The sequence below is a fragment of the Puntigrus tetrazona genome, chromosome 16 (assembly GCF_018831695.1).
Source record: "Puntigrus tetrazona isolate hp1 chromosome 16, ASM1883169v1, whole genome shotgun sequence".
Taxonomy (NCBI): domain Eukaryota; kingdom Metazoa; phylum Chordata; class Actinopteri; order Cypriniformes; family Cyprinidae; genus Puntigrus; species Puntigrus tetrazona.
This window is the reverse complement of record NC_056714.1, coordinates 27,492,945-27,502,944: the sequence shown is the minus strand read 5'-3', so window position 1 is coordinate 27,502,944 and position 10,000 is coordinate 27,492,945. Positions and strand designations below refer to the sequence as shown.

Genomic DNA, 10,000 nt, shown 5'->3' with positions numbered 1-10,000 from the left:
GCGGCGGAGGCTGCGGGATCAAACTGCTGGAGGGCGTCACGGTGCCGCAGCTGCTGGGCGAGTCGACGAAAATGCGTATGTGAGGGCGGGTGACGCCCTGGACGATGCTTTTGCCGATGTACGCCGCGCGTTTCTGCGTGTGCCCGAGGTTGTTGAAGCGCGCGACGCCGTCGGGAAGCAAGCACAGGTTTCCCGTCAAAAACCCGAAGCTGACCTTCCCGGTCTCTTCCCATCTAGCGTTGCGATCCTCCATGGGAACGATCCGCTCTTGGCGGTGGTACGCGAACGGCCTCCGCACGGCCTGCAGCGGCGCCCACAGCATTAACCCCAGCAGCGCGAACGGCGTGGAGATCACGAAGAGGGCGAGGAAGAGGACGGAGCCGAAGACGACCTGGAGCGGGTGGAGGTAGCACTCCATCTCGCGCCGCCACATGCGCTCCAGGCTGGTGGACACGCAGACGGCGAGGAGCCGGTCCAGGAACCAGAAGCAAGGGAAGATCAGAGCCCATCCTGCGGCGTGGAGACCTTCCAGGAAGAAATTGGGGAAAGGAGACGCTCTTAAAGACATGCCTCAGCGCCAAACGCCGGCCAAAGACGCTTTCGCATCTCAGACGCCGCCCACAGAAGAGCTGGAACTCTGAAAGTGACAAATTATTTATGAATAAATAAGCTTTCCATTAACGCGTGGTTTTCGGCAACTATTTGAAAACCTTGAGGGTGCAAAAAAACACTGAGTTGTTTAAAAGAAACTCTTAGCGATGCACATTACTAATCATAGGTTTTAATATTGTGATATAAGCTATAGGGTATAGGTTTACTATAGTGATATTTAGCGTATGACGTTCACAAAATATCTTCATGGAACAGGATCTTTACTTAATATCCTAATGATTTTTGGCATACAAGAAAAATTGATAGTAATAGTATCGTTTACCATTGCTGCAAGTATATTCGTGCTACTTAAGACTAGTTTTAAGGTTATTATAGTTAGCTAACACCAACACCATTCAAATATAATGTCATAAAAAGTTTGATTAAAAATTAAAAAAAAAAAAATTTTTTTTTTTTTTTTTAAATCGGCCATTTGCCAATTAAACATTTCACAATTTTGTTTAGTTACTAAAATAAATTAAAAAAATAAATTTTAAAAATGAGCAGAAAGTATAATTTTAGGGAAAAGCTATACGTTTACAAAATAACAAAATAAGTAAAATTCATTACTAAAAAAACTAAACATTAAAAATATTTCAGCTAGTTGCAGAGTAAACCTTGAATTAAATTAAATAAACAAAATATTAAAAAAATAATAATAATAATTAAATTATTATATATAAAAATATACATTTTTGTCAAGTAAATGACTATATATTTACTTAACTATTCTTACTACTACTTAAAATGTTTACATAAAATATCTAAAAATATTCAGCTAGTTGCCAAGTAAAGATTTCACATTATTGTTTAGTTACTAAAATTAATTAGAGCTAGAATTTCACAAATTAAATATAAAGTAGAAACAAGCAAAAAGTATAAAGACATTTGACAAATACAAAAAAAAAAAATTTGAAAAGCAAAAATCTTTATTATTATTATTATAATTATGAATATTACAAAAACAAATACAGTTTTTACTTGAAACTAAATACTTAAAATCTGGTTGCAGAGTAAACATTTAATTTTCTTTTAGTTTACCTCGGATAACAAAAAATTCTAAAACTAAAATAAAAATAATTAAAAACTAAATTAAAATTAATACTTAAAAAAAAAAACTAAAATATTTGCTTAATCGACTAATCAGTAAATTGTGAGAATGGTGGTTACTTTAAACCATAAAAACATTTTTTTGTTATAAAAAAAAAAAAAGTGAACAAAAACAAAAGACAAAATATAAAAACTTATTTTAGTATTTAATTTCAGCTAGTTGACAAGATCTCCTTTTTGTTTAGTTGAACTTGTATTAAAATAACTAAATCTGAAATTAAAATAATAATAATATACACGTATAAAAGACACAAATAAAAGCACAAAGACATAAATATAAAAAAAGAATAAAATAAAAACAATTACACAAAATGATTTATATTACTTGTAAAAATCAGTAGTCTTAATAAAAGCTGTGAAACACCTGACAGATGTTGCATCTCTTAATCCATCCACTTTAACAATAAAAAGGTGAATCTTTTTGTACCTCAGTTGGTGATAGTGAGCCGGTCGACGAGTCCTGCTCCTTTCATTTCATTTCAAAGCTCTCGTTCAGTGAAAGGCTTTGACAAACACACTGCCTGCTGAACAGGAGAAACATGTTTTCTTAACCTTTGCATGGAATAAAGTCTGTTTCACTTCTCATCTGCTGCTTTTAACGTTCAAGACAGGACTTACCTGACAACTACATTTTCTTGACATGCAAAAAAAATAAAAAAAAATTCTAAATGCACATTTGTCCATGACCAAATAATAATTATACAAAAGATAATACAAATAATTATGAATTTAAAAAATAATAAAACAATTAAATGGGAAAAAATATATAATAATACAAATTATATATATATATATATATATATATATATATATATATATATATATATATATATATATATATATATATTCTTTTTCTTATGATTATTTTTTTGCTGGTCAAAATATATTATAAATCTATTATTATATATTATAATGCAAATGTAGGTGGAAAAGCCTGCTATCAGTACTTAGATTCATAATGATTCAGCGTTCTTTTATTTTTATTTTTTCTTAATTTTTTCCAAATGTGTTGCGTGTAATAAACAACAAAGGTTTTCTTCGCATGTAAAAGTGTTCCGGCTATTTTTAAAAAATATGGCAAAAAAGGTAAAAAGTATTTCATATACATTACCGCAAATATATTTTAAAACAATTTAGCTAAAAAAATTTTTTATGCAAATACATTTGAATATTTATTTACCTACCTACCTACCTGTCCACACACACACACACACACACACACACACACACACACACACACACACACACACACCTCATTCTCCAGTATTGTGTTTCTTCTATAGCTAGACTTAAGACGATAATGTTACTGGGTGTGTGTGTGTGTGTGTGTGTCTCTGTGTCTCTTTCTCTGTCTGTGTGTGTGTATCTGTCTGTGTGTGTGTGTGTGTGTGTGTGTGTGTGTCTGTCTGTGTGTCTGTCTGTGTGTCTGTGTGTGTGTCTGTCTGTGTGTGTGTGTCGGTCTGTGTGTGTGTGTGTGTGTGTGTGTGTGTGTGTGGTCTGTGTGTGTCTGTGTGTGTGTGTGTGTGTGTGTGTCTGTTTGTCTGTCTGTCTGTGTGTCTGTGTGTGTGTGTGTCTGTCTGTGTGTGTGTGTGTGTGTGTGTGTGTGTGTGTGTGTGTGTGTGTGTCTCTGTGTGTGTGTGTGTGTGTGTGTGTGTGTGTCTGTGTCTGTGTGTTTCTAATATCACCTGACTATCTCCCCTGGGTTTCTGAACTCACTCATAATAACAGTGGGCTCATCAGAACAGCCCTGCCCAGAACTGCATGATATAACGACATGTTTTCTAGCAGATATCACTCAGAGGATCTCTGTGCACTTCCTCAGCAGACTGTAGTGTGTAGCGTGTAGTGTGTAGTGTGCTGAGCTTATAGAGGCTTACGGCTCCGCTTGATCTGTTAGTTAAACCGCGCACTGCATTAACACGGAATTGATTGACGGCTCACGCAGGAATGGACGCGCCTCGGTGGAGAAACACACACCGCACACGTGTGCTGGCCACGTCACCGGCCGTCTGCGCCAAACGATCGGATCACGATCATCAATCGCGTGTAAAAACCTGCGGTCACGTGTCACCGGTTAGAGTCTACCTGTCCGTGTGTGTGTGTGTGTGTGTGTGTGTGTGTCTCACCTGAGCGGGTTTTGTCGTGAACGCGGGCTGATGTTGAGGCTCATCCCGGTCGTCGGTTTACCGGACGGCTCTCTCGCTCACCGGACGCGGGTTCCCGCCGCCGCGCGTGTCCCTTCCAGCGGTTTTTGCGCGCGCGCGCGCGCACACGGCATAATGGGTCACGCGCGCGCCCGAGCACATCCCCGCGCGTGCACGTCCGCGCCTCTGCCCGAACTGACTTCACTTCCTGGAGGTTTGGGGCCCTAGAGGCCCCTGCGCTGTGAAGTCGGACAAAACGAGCGACTCTTATCGTCAGAACTACAAAACCTCCTCATATTTTGGTCTGCTTTTTTATAAAGAGAATGTAAACAAACAAACTACGTGTATGTTGGTGGTTACTGTTTTAATTATTCATGGACGCACTCACAAGACACCGGGGTACACAATTATTACATTTCATACTTCTATTTAGTGTTTTATTATTTATTTTAATTTAAAAACTATTATTTAAAATGTAATCAATTTAAGCATGTTTTATTTTAAAATAAAAATTATTTATTATGACAATTTAATACATTTTACTATGTTTACTATATATATATATATATATATATATATATATATATATATATATATATATATATATATATATATATATATAAGATATTATCAATATCTACAAAAATGCAATTTCAGATTTACTTTAATCTTTAACACTTTTTGTAATTATAAACATATTACAATTGGTGTTATTGCATTTATATAATATAAATTAGTCATATTTTACAGCTTTATGTCCAAGCTTGAGTCTGTATTAGTTCAGTTGCAATGAAAGGCAACAAATATTATGTCTTGAAAAACTGTTGTTGTTAACAGCTATTATTATTATAGCTAATATAGTTTTTTTTTTTTTGATTGGATTAACAAGTAAAAAAATTATATATATAATTATTTATATCTTGAGACACTACAAGTACAAAATACCATTATTTTATTTTTATTATTTAGTTATTTGTCATTATTATTTTTATTATTATTGAATAAAAACCTGCCAAAATGTCTTTTTATTATTACTATTATTACAGTTGATTTCTTTGTTTATAGCGAATTAATTTGCAGCAATTGAAATTAAATTTATAACATGAATCAAAAATCCTGGCCTTTAAAGTTGCCCAAATGAATTTCTTAGCGATGTATATTACTAATCGAAAATGAAGATTTTGACCCATAAAATGCATTATTTCGCAAAAAATATATGCTTCTGAGCTCACAGATGTGAAACAGCCGTTGAGAAAATGTCTTTATTCCCTTCTTTAGAATAAAACCAAAATGCATAAAAACCAAGAACAGATAAGGAGCAGACGGACACATGCTTTCATCGCTGTCGTGTCTGCTCACGAAAGTGAAAGAAAATGTAAAACAGAAGTAAAAGAGCGGCTCAGCGTGTGTTTGTTCCTCCGGCGGAGCGCTTCTAACCACGGCTTCTTCCCAGGATCCGCAGAAGGTACAGGAAGATCTGAATGATGTCCAGGTAGAGGTTGAGCGCGGCGAAGACGTACTCCTCGGGACTCAGAGACAGGCTCTTGTTCCCGAGAAGCATCTGTGTGTCCACGGCCAGGAACTGAAACACAGACAGGACATCACGTCATTTAGTCTGTTTTATAGGAGCAGAACGAAGCAGGGATTCTCAGCCTGACCTCAAATGTTAGCATGAAGTACCCTTGAGATATTTAATCATTCATCGACACACTCACAAGACGCCGTGGTTTACAATTATTACATTTCATACTTTTAGCTGGTGTTTTTATTATTTATTTTAATTAGAAAATTAGAAATTTCTTTAAAATGACAATTTAATACATTTAAGCATGTTTTGAAAAAAATTTAAATACAAAATATTATGACAATTTAATAAAATTTTTGTATATGTTTTTATTATATTAATTTCATATTACTATTTTATTTTACTATTTTATTTAACTATTTTACTTTATATTAAATATAATGTTTAATATTACTTAATATTTTATATTACTTTATCAAAAATATTTTTTATATATTTTTATATTTAAATTTATTTTACACTACAATAGAAAACTCTCTTCTTTTTCCGCTTATCCAGGGCTGTCTCGCGGGGGCAACAGTCTAAGCAGGGACGCCCAGACTCCCCTCTCCCCAGACACTTCCTCCAGCTCTTCCCGGGGGAACACCGAGGCGCTCCCAGGCCAGCCGAGAGACATAGTCCCTCCAGCGTGTCCTAGGTCTTCCCCGGGGCCTCCTCCCGGTGGGACATGCCCGGAACACCTCCATTGGGAGGCATCCGGCACAGATGCCCGAGCCACCTCAGCTGGCCTCTCTCGATGTGGAGGAGCAGCGGGTCTACTCCGAGCTCCTCCCGAGTGACTGAACTCCTCACCCTATCTCTAAGGGAGCGCCCAGCCACCCTACGGAGGAAACTCATTTCGGCCGCTTGTATCCGGGATCTCATTCTTTCGGTCATGACCCAAAGCTCATGACCATAGGTGAGAGTAGGAACGAAGATCGACCGGTTCTTCACCATGACAGACCAGTACAGTGACCGCATTACTGCAGAAGCTGCACCGATCCGTCTGTCAATCTCTCGTTCCATCCTTCCCTCACTCGTGAACAAAACCCCAAGATACTTAAACTCCTCCACCTGAGGCAGGAGCTCCCCACCAACCTGAAGGGGGCAAGCCACCCTTGTCCGACTGAGGACCATGGCCTCAGACTTAGAGGTGCTGATTGTCATCCGCCCCAGCACACACTGTAGGTCTTGGCCAGATGCAGCCAACAGAACAACATCATCAGCAAAAAGCAGAGAAGCTATCCTGTGGTCACCAAACCAGACTCCCTCCGGCCCCCGGCTGCGCCTAGAAATCCTGTCCATAAAAATAATGAACAGGACCGGTGACAAAGGGCAGCCCTGTCGGAGTCCTACATGCACTGACTTAATGCCGGCAACGCAAACCAAGCTCCTGCTCCTGCAAAGGGCCCCTTACCTCATATTCCCAGAGGACACCACGAGGAACCCGGTCGAATGCTTTCTCCAAATCCACAAAACACATGTGGACTGGTTGGGCAAACTCCCAGGAACCCTCCAGCATCCTGAAGAGGGTATAGAGCTGGTCCAGTGTTCCACGTCCAGGAGGAAACCCGCATTGTTCCTCTTGAAGCTGAGGTTCAACTATCATTCTCCTCTCCAGTACCCTGGCATAGACTTTCCCAGGGAGGCTGAGGAGTGTGATCCCCCTATAGTTGTAGCACACCCTCCAGTCCACCTTTTTAAAAAGAGGAACCACCACCCCGGTCTGCCAGTCCAGAGGCTGTCCCCCGCGTCCATGCGATGCTGCAGAGGCGTGTCAGCCAAGACAGCCCTACAACATCCTGAGACCTGAGGTACTCCGGGCGGATCTCGTCCACCCCTGGTGCCTTGCCACCGAGGAGCTTCTCAACAACCTCAGTGACCTCAGCCAGGATGATGGTCGAGTCCCCCCCCGGGTCCCCGGCCTCTGCTCCCTCATTGGAAGACGTGTTGGCTGGATTGAGGAGGTCCTCAAAGTATTCCTTCCACCGCCCGACAACATCCCCAGTCGAGGTTAGCAGGTTCCCGCCAGCACTGTAAACGGTGTTGGCAGGGCACTACTTCCCTTTTCTAAAGCGTTGGACGGTTTGCCAGAACCTCTTTGAGGCCGTCCGATAGTCATTTTCCATGGCCTCCCCGAACTCCTCCCAGACCCGAGTTTTTGCCTGCACAACCACCCGGGGCTGAGCCCGGCCGGGTCCCGTGGGGCGAAGCCGGCCACCAGGCGCTCGCATGTCGGCCCCGGCCCCATAACTGGCTCCATGGTGGGGCCCCGGCTGCGCCATACCCGGCGACGACGCGACTCCATTTATATTGTTCTCCATAAGGGGTGATGTGGACCCGCTCTTTGTCTGGCTTGTCACCTAGGACCTGTTTGCCTTGGGAGACCCTACCAGGAGCATATAGCCCCGGACAACCTAGCTCCTAGGGTCATTCAGGCACTCAAACCCCTCCACCATGTTAAGGTGGCGATCCTCGGAGGAGACAATAGAAAACGTTTTAGTTATTTATTTTCATATTAATGATTAAAAATAACATCTACTTATGATCCATTATAATGCAATACTTTTTTTTATCATTTTAAATGTTTGTTATTTTAAGTTTTTAATTTATTACATTAATTGAGTACATTGTTTTTAATATATTTTTGTGTTTTGTTAACATTGTATTATTATTATTTATTTTATTATTTTTATTAAAAACGTATTATGCATCAAATATATTTTATTATGAATTATTTACTTACCTAAATGCAAAACAATTTTAGTACAGCCTCATTTCGCTTTTTAATATTTATTTTTTAGAATAAATCATTTATTTAAAATGATTATCTAATACATTTCATTGCATTGTTTTTATTGTTTTCTTTGTTTTATGCTATTTATTAATTTATTTAACATTACAATTTTTATAAATTTTAGTAAGTGTTGTTTTGTGGTTGTTTTTACGTAACAATGATTCGTTTGTATTTTTTTGTCAGTCTGGAGTGTTTCTGGAGAAGCTGTGTCTTACGCAGGTGAAGATCAGAGCGCCCAGCGCCGAATAGATCAGGTCCAGAATCCTGCTGTACATGAAGATGCACAGGATCCCGAAGAACATCAGGACGATGAAGCAGATGAACAGCACGCCGTAACAGGAAGTGAAGTCATATTTGGTCTGCGATTGGACAGGAGACGGGTATTAAAGCAATGACCGATATTTACTAAACGCATACTGAATAATAAAACACAAATACACATCACTAAAACAAAAAACTTAAAAAACTACAGAATAAGTTGAACTAAAATAATGCATATTTGTATAGTTTTAATACATAGTAATGAACATTTTTTACACTTTTGTTAAGTTTAACATCAATATATATATATATATATATATATATATATATATATATATATATATATATATATATATATATATATATATATATATATATATAAAGAATGACAAAAATATACAACTTTACAGTTAACTCTTGTAATGATTCATTTCATTTTAAGGTTATTATCATTAACTAAAACTAAAATCATAAAAATATTATCATTAACTAAAACTAAAATCATTAAAAAAATTATCATTAACTAAAACTAAAACCATTAAAAATATGATTCTTAACTTAAAACTAAAAACATTAAAAATATTATCATTAAAACTAAAATCATAAAAAAATATTATCAGTAACTAAAATCATTTTTAAAAAAACTAAAATGAACCAATAAAGGTAAATAAAATAAACTAATAAATGAAGTAAACCATAACCAAACTAAAACAAATTGAAAGTAAAATAAATGATGACTGAAATAAAATAGAAATAAATTTCATTTCCATTTCCGTTGAACTTTTTAAAACTCAAAAATAAATAAAATAATAAATTAAATAAAAAAAGAATATATATATATATATATATATATATATATATATATATATATATATATATATATATATATATATATATATATATATATATATAACTAGTTTAAATCATAATAAAAGTGATAGAAACATTACTAAACCCTTAACTAAAATTAAAATAAAAAATTAATTACTCAAGCACTAAAAAGTACCACTAAGTATAGACATAAAATACTACAAATGACTACATTACCGAAACTTTAAATGAAATGAAAACGGAAAACATCAACGTAAACTCGAACGTGAAATCACAATCCATGCTACAACAACGGCGGGCAGATGGTGTCGGTGTTAAAGGAGACGAGCGCCGACCTGCAGAGAGAAGACGATGACCGTGAAGCAGACCAGCACCGTGATACCGACCGCCATCATCACGATATCAGTGTCGTAGAAGCTGGAGATCACTCCCACCATGTAGGACATCGCCAGAGTCAGGACGCTCTGAGGAGAGGCCAAGAAACCCGCTTCATACACTCACATATTCACTCGCTTTTCAACGGCGATGTCCGGAAAAAACTATACAAAGTGTAGCATTAATAAAAGACGCCTGAAAATGCATTTCAGATGGATCACTCACACACCTCTGAATAAAACCAGCGTCTATTTACATTAAAAACAG

General features: G+C 37.6%; 2 protein-coding genes across 4 annotated transcripts in view; both read right to left on the bottom strand.

Moving 5' to 3' along the window:
* The window catches only part of smpd5 (sphingomyelin phosphodiesterase 5), a 10,862-nt gene extending 6,817 nt beyond the window's left edge, over positions 1-4,045 (bottom strand). Inside the window, exons 1-3 of one of the 2 annotated variants that reach the window (XM_043261268.1) lie at positions 3,888-4,045; positions 2,189-2,285; positions 1-637 (exon numbers count right to left, since the gene is read on the bottom strand). The exon at positions 1-637 is cut by the window's left edge and continues 425 nt beyond it. In XM_043261268.1, coding sequence (XP_043117203.1) covers positions 1-568 — 568 coding nt within the window. In that variant the 5' untranslated portion in view covers positions 569-637; positions 2,189-2,285; positions 3,888-4,045. The remainder of the gene's footprint in view (positions 638-2,188; positions 2,286-3,887) is intronic. The other variant, XM_043261270.1, reaches the window with a different exon arrangement.
* Positions 4,046-5,153: 1,108 nt separating this feature from the next.
* LOC122359824 (protein lifeguard 1-like) overlaps positions 5,154-10,000 on the bottom strand; it is a 12,383-nt gene continuing 7,536 nt past the window's right edge. For both annotated transcript variants that reach the window (XM_043260007.1, XM_043260006.1), the window contains exons 5-7: positions 9,694-9,822; positions 8,482-8,625; positions 5,154-5,487 (exon numbers count right to left, since the gene is read on the bottom strand). In XM_043260007.1, coding sequence (XP_043115942.1) covers positions 5,338-5,487; positions 8,482-8,625; positions 9,694-9,822 — 423 coding nt within the window. In that variant the 3' untranslated portion in view covers positions 5,154-5,337. The remainder of the gene's footprint in view (positions 5,488-8,481; positions 8,626-9,693; positions 9,823-10,000) is intronic.